The sequence below is a fragment of the Tupaia chinensis genome, unplaced genomic scaffold, assembly GCF_000334495.1.
Source record: "Tupaia chinensis unplaced genomic scaffold, TupChi_1.0 Scaffold000286_1, whole genome shotgun sequence".
In the NCBI taxonomy this organism is placed as follows: Eukaryota; Metazoa; Chordata; class Mammalia; order Scandentia; family Tupaiidae; genus Tupaia; species Tupaia belangeri.
This window is the reverse complement of record NW_006159770.1, coordinates 77,754-84,244: the sequence shown is the minus strand read 5'-3', so window position 1 is coordinate 84,244 and position 6,491 is coordinate 77,754. Positions and strand designations below refer to the sequence as shown.

The 6,491-nt window shown below is 50.1% G+C and overlaps 1 protein-coding gene across 1 annotated transcript in view; it reads right to left on the bottom strand.

Moving 5' to 3' along the window:
- LOC102474665 (uncharacterized) overlaps positions 1-6,491 on the bottom strand; it is a 92,004-nt gene that overhangs the window by 42,706 nt on the left and 42,807 nt on the right. Inside the window, exons 14-16 of the mRNA XM_027772578.1 lie at positions 4,855-5,154; positions 2,315-2,614; positions 1,709-1,759 (exon numbers count right to left, since the gene is read on the bottom strand). Coding sequence (XP_027628379.1) covers positions 1,709-1,759; positions 2,315-2,614; positions 4,855-5,154 — 651 coding nt within the window. The remainder of the gene's footprint in view (positions 1-1,708; positions 1,760-2,314; positions 2,615-4,854; positions 5,155-6,491) is intronic.

The following is a 6,491-nucleotide window of genomic DNA, read 5'->3' as shown; positions in this document are numbered from 1 at the left end:
CTGGCCCTGCGGAAACCTAGACGCCCCCTCTCCACACTCTTGCAGTTCTTTCCGCCTCACTCACAGCGTTTCCGGCACAGCCTTGTCTTTAAATTCGAGGGTATGCAGACCTTAGTACCTTCGTGACTGATGGCTCTGTCTGGGCTATTCCTCCACCAACGTTTCAAGAGTTGAGTCCACTTGTCATTAAGGTTACAAGTATTGCCTGAGATATGAGAGACGGCCTGCCACTCGCCCCACATCATTCAACAATTATCTGTCATCTTATTAACATTTTAGGTGTAGCTGCTTCACAATGCATCCTGTATTAATTCACCCATTCATCTCTGCCTTCGAGTTTAACCATACTGAAATACCGGCTACCCAAGAGCAGAGGCCAAATTCATCCTGTTGATGAATTGTGCCAGACAGAAGAATGTTCTCCATCAAAAGTGTTCATGTGCTAAGCCCATCACTGCGGTTATGTTACTGTACATGGAAAGCGTTTGTGGTAACAAGTGGATTTAAAATTGCTAATCAATTGACTTTCAAGTAGGGAAGATGATTTGGGTTATCTGGGTGGCCCAATGTAATTACAAGGCATGTGGAGGAGGAGGAGGGCAGAAGAAAGTCAGGACAAGAGTTGTGACGAAGGAAGCCGGGTCAGAGTGATGCTATGTGAGGAAGACTCAACCAGTCATGGCTGGGTTTCTTAATCTTTTTCTATTTTTTTTTTTAAGAGAGATTTTGCTATAGGGTATGTGTGCTCACTGGAGAGGTAGAGGCAGAGAGACAGAAAGTGAGAAATCACCCCCCAGGGGGAAGTCCATGCCACAGTCTCTTCTCCTCCATTCTCCTCTTGGGATCCTGGGCACGCACACACTTGTGCCCAGCATGAGTTTTAAGCCACCGGGTCCAGGACTTGCACCACGGTCGACTACATGGGAGTCCAGTGATGTAAGCATTACGCCATCTGCTGGTCCCAAGTCATGGTTGCTTTTGGAGTGGAGGAAAGAGACCATGAACAAAGGAACATGGGGCAACCTGTAGACGCTGGAACATGTAAGGAAGGACATTCTACCCTTGAACCTTGAGAAGGAAGGCAGCCTCGATGTCAACGTGATTTTAGCTAAGAGACTCACTTCAGCTTCCGACCTAAAGAACTAGAAGGTGACTTTTCAACTCCTGGTTTTAATGCTCTAGACCTTTGTTACAGCAGCAATGGGACATAACTGCACGTCACATAGCCAGCACGTGGGGTGGCACCTGGGAGAATCAGCGAATAAAGACGTCGATTGTGTGAGTGAGCTCGACTCCCTCTTACTCAAGGCTGGCTTTCCTGAGCACGCCAGGGTTGTACCCTGATAGGTGGCATTTCTTCAAGAACTCCTCGATCGTTCTTCCCTCCTCCTCCTCCCTAAAGCATCATCTTTCTACAGTTAGGAATGGAGGCAGAGTGAATGCAGCCTGTTCCTGGGAAGGGAGTTGGGTCTACTCTCATCTCGTTCTCATCACTTGGGAGGGGATTTCAGTTGTAGAAAATGAGAGGTTAAGAGTCCTCTGTGAGAGTCCCACATTGGCTTCAAATGCTTTCTACTGTTGTAGAGTCTGGGGGTCAGAGAGGGATGATGACAAGTCCAATGTCACAGAGCTAGGAGGTGGCTGAGCTGACGCTCAAACCCAAGGCTTCCCTCTCTCCAGGTCTCCATGAGCAAGACCCTTTACTCACCAGCTTTGAAGTGTGGTTCTGTGGGCGACGGCCAACTTCTTGAAGAGTTTTCTAGAACACAGAGCAGGGGAGAGGTGAGAGACCCTGCCTGTCTTCCACCCTATTTAAGTTCCTTTGAGGTTGGTCCATGGCCAATGCTCTGCCATTGAATGCTGAGCCTTGGGAACCCTGGGCCCCCTTACCCATAACCTTGTGGGTGATGACTTCCTCACTAGGCTTTCCTGGTGTAAAGAGCAGACCCGAGGTGATGGTGAAGAAAGACCGTGGAGAGGAAGTCTGTGTATGAGAGGCCAGGAGGAGCTTCTGGGAGACGATAAGGGTGAGGAGCTGACGCCCCTCCTCTCCTCTCCCCCTCCTCAGGCCTTCCCTGAGCCCCTTCTCCATCTCCACTGATACTTAGACCCCTAGTGTGAGCCTCTGCGCAAGATATGAAGGAGGGTTTTGGAGTTGATTTGGCTGCCGTCCTACACCCTGGTACCTCCTCTCATTCCGTCTTTTCTTCTCTCTGTATTTTCCTATTCTTTCTCTCCAGCATCATGTGTCCCTTGCAAAATCTTTAGAATTTAATTTGGGTCACAAGACACAGCACAGGTGTGGGCTCCTCACCTGGGATGGAAAGGTGCACTGGGTCACTGGGGGCTGACCACTTATAGGGAGACTCCTTGAAAGACCCGTAGCATCTGTAGGTGCCGCTGTGGCCTGAGATTGCTGGGCCTAGACTGAAGTCAGCCCGGAACACTCCACGGTCACGCTGCACTGCAGGGAGCTGGTGCGCATGGGCCTCCCCCTCCCTGGAGAGATGGTACTTGTCAAAGGAGTGCTTGGAGCTGCAGGTCAAGGTCACGTTCTCTCCTGCCGTCACCACAGGGCTCGGCTGGGCTGAGAAGGAAGGTTTATTGTATAGGCCTGGAAGACAATGAAACAGACCAGTTGGGGCAGCTCTTCCTTACTCCAGTGTCCTTCACACCTGCAATGAGGATGTGACTTCCTTGTCCTCGCTTCTCTCTTCTCCTTCTGGTGCACTCTGTATGTGTTCCTATGTCTTTCCTTTCCTTTCTTCTTTTTAAATATTTAGTATTTATCTTTAATCACCACATATGTTTATAGAGTACAAAACATGTTTTGCCTGCCAGCATGAATACAGTGTGTGTTGGTCAAGACAAAGACATTATCTTTTTTTCCTTTTTTTCCCATTGACTTTTAATTTTATTAATTTTATTTATTTTAAAAATTTATTATTATTATTATTATTTATACATTTAATCACTAGACATCATTTAGATTGTAAAGAGACTTCACCCAGCATGATATACATGACTAGCCCAGTTGAGAACACTACACACGTCACCATCAATAGGTAATAAACTTTCTCTGTGTCCCACAAATGTCCCTCTCTATTTTCTCCCCGAATTTCCTTTCCTACACTCTTCCCCTCTCCCACTCTCCTTCCACTGTCCCTAATGTCCGTAACAATTTTCAATGCTTTTATGTCCTCCAGTCTTTCAGTCTCTACCATAGAGTGCCGACAGTCGGTATAAGTGGAGACTTGCTTCACTTAGCAACAAATCTTTCATATTCATCTACTTTCTATCAAATGCCAGGGTCTTAGGGACCAGCAGTTGGCATAATGGCTATGTTGCTGGACTCCCATGTAGTCGACCACGGTCTGAGTCCCGGACCTGGTGACTTAAACTCACACCGGGCGCGTGTGCATGCGTGCCCAAGATCCCAAGAGGAGAGTGAAGGAGAAGGGATTGCGGCGTGGCCATCCCCCTGGGAGGGTGATTTCTCACTTTCTGTCTCTATGTCTCTCTCTGTCTTTCTGGTGAGTGCACACTCCCTACAGCAAAAATCTTTCAAAAAAAAAATGCCAGGGTCTTGTTGATATTTTTATGGCCGAATAGTATTCATGGGTACATGTGCCACACTTTTTCAATCCATTCATCTGTTTGTGGATATTTGGGTTGGTTCCACAAAGACATTATCTTATATACTATCATCAGCAAATAACTTCATTTTTGTTTCTATTAAACATATTGTTTTTTTTCCCTGTTCCCCTCTATTTCTTCCCCGTTCTCCACTATCACCCACTCATTACAATCCCCTGTCTCTATTATCAACAGTTGCCCTCCCTGCTATTTTACCTTCTAGTCTTCCGCTGTAGAGTTCAGCCATTCAGTATATATTGAGTAGGGTCATACAAAGGTCTGCTTTTCATAGTCTGGCTTGCTTTGCTTAGCATTTGCTACAGGATGCATTTACTCACCAGAGAGAGAAACAGAGATAGAGAGAGGGGGAGGAAGAAAGCCCCACTCCCAGTGGGGCATGATCATGCCACAATCCCTTCTCCTCCATTTTATCCATTCTGTTGGGATTTGGGGCACTTACCCACACATACCCAACATATTTTTCTAGCTGCTAAGTCTGGGACTTGAACAGTGGGGTGGCCATGTGAGAGCCAGTTCCCTTAACAACATTATCAAGGGCTGGCCGTTTTTCTGCCTTTTTTTTTGACTCTTCTTTCTCACTGACTGAATCTCTCTGTGGGATTCTGTCCTCAATAATCCCATAATATCTGGGGTTAGAGATTTGAGACTGAGCACCCAGTGTAGCTCACAGGGGCTGTGTCCTGCCCCTTCACCCAGGATCATACCCAGGGCAAATTATGACTCAACTGCATGGAGGAAGAGGTGTCAGAAGAAACACAGCATCTGTGGGTACCACAAGGGCCCAGGGGTATCAACCTGAGGCAGGCCAGCTGGCCCTGTGACATGGGTCAGATATATGTGTGATGTCAGGTTCTCCTGACAGAAAGAGAATATTGAGGTAAAATGGAATCTCAACTCCTAAACTCAGGTCTCTGAGCAAGGGCACCATTCTCTGAAGTGTGTTTATATGTCTGTCTGTCTGTCTCTCTGTTCGTCTCATTTCTGACTCCGTCTCTGCCCATATCTGTCTGTTACGTCATGACAAGTGGTCTGTACTTGTGTCTCCTTTCCCTTGGCTGCTGTTGGCACAGCTCTCATCACGTCTGTCTCTCTTCACTGGAGCCCCACACTCATATCCCCGACCACCACATGGTGCTCCCAGATTCTAGGATACCATACTGTATCCCAAAGAGGGTGGATACAGGTCTGGGTACTCACCTGAGACCACAATGACCAGGAAGTCACTGGGGGCTGACCATTTGAAAGGGTGTTGAGCAAGATAACCATAGCATCTGTAGATCCCTGAATGGTTAGATGTCACGAAATCCACGGAGAAGCTGGCATGGGAGCCCCCATCATGGAGCTGACTGGCAAGGTGCAAGTATTTCCCGACTAGCCCCTCTCTGTACAGGACGAAGCTGTCAAACACGATCTCTGAGCGACACTGCAGAGTCATGTTTCCTCCTGATTTCACCAGGGGGACTGGCTGGACTAGGAGGGAAGGTTCTCTGTAGACTCCTGAGAAGGAAGAGGCTGTCAGCTCCTACCAGACTGGTTCGTGCTCCCCACTATAAAATGTCTACATGTTGGGATGAGCAGTTGGCATAATGGCTATGTTGCTGGATTCCCATGTAGTCGACTGTAGTTCAAGTCCTGGACCCGGTGGCTTAAACTCACGTAGGTGCGTGTGCATGTGTGCCCAATATCCCAAGAAGAGAATGGAGGAGAAGGGATTGGAGTGTGGCCATCCCCCCTGGGGGGTGATTTCTTGCTTTCTGTCTCTTTGTCTCTCTTTCTGGCGAGCACATGTGCTCAATAGCAAAAACCTCTCCAAAGAAAAGTTTGTGTGTTTATGTATGTGTAAGAGAGAGACGCCCCTCCACAGCCCTGCAGATACTCCTCCACCTTCCCCGCCAGGCAGGATGGACGCCCGGAGCACAGGCCACCCCGGGACCAAGCTGGCTGGGCCAATCCGCACTCTTGGGGGAGACTGGACTGAGGCAGGAATCAGGCAGTGGGGCAGGTCCAGGGCACTTCCTGTGTCCCCACCCCGGACAGGGGAGCGTCTACACCTCTGAGCCTTCCCCGGAAGGTGACCCTCGCCGCCCCAGAACACCGACCCCTCCCTGTGGGCTCCAGCCTAGCGATGGCACCACCCTGCCCTGGCTCCTCTGGTGGAGACACGTGTCCCCGTGTGGCCTCTCACTTTGTCCTTGGCCAGCTCCCGTCCCCATCCCGTTGTGCTCTAACTAGCTGCCTCAGCCTCCCAGCTGGACCACAGGTGGGCACGCCATCCCCACAGTGTCGGACAGGGTGGCAGTCCGGGCCAGCCTTGAGCTCTGGACCCTTCTGCCTCAGCACCCCGAGTGGCCGGGGTTAGAGTCACTCATGTCCAGGTCCAGGCTTTAGGCCTCCCGTGTGTCCCAGCCTGTGGGGCACAGTGTCTTTTTCAATTTTCAATTGTCAGAGGGCATGTGTGCTGGCCCCAGAGAAACAGAGAAGGCGAGAGCACCGCCCCGACAGACAGCGGCCATGCTACTTCCTCTCCGTCTCTCATCCGGCTGGGCCTGGGGCATGCACACACACGTGCCTGGCCCACTCTTCAGGCCACAGAGGCCAGGCCCCCACCTGCAACTGGCCTGTGGGAACCACTAGGCTAGGGGGTCAGCCCCTGGAGACAGACTCTCAGAGAGCGCGCCACCACGCGGGGCCCAGTTCTTTCTATTTAATTCCCCTTTATCTAAAATAAATAGCCGCTCTGGACAGGAGCCCTCTGACCTGTGACTGCGATGTCCAAGGGGTCGCTGGGTGCCGAAGAGGAAGAGGACAAGTCTGAGCGGAAGGCACGACACCTG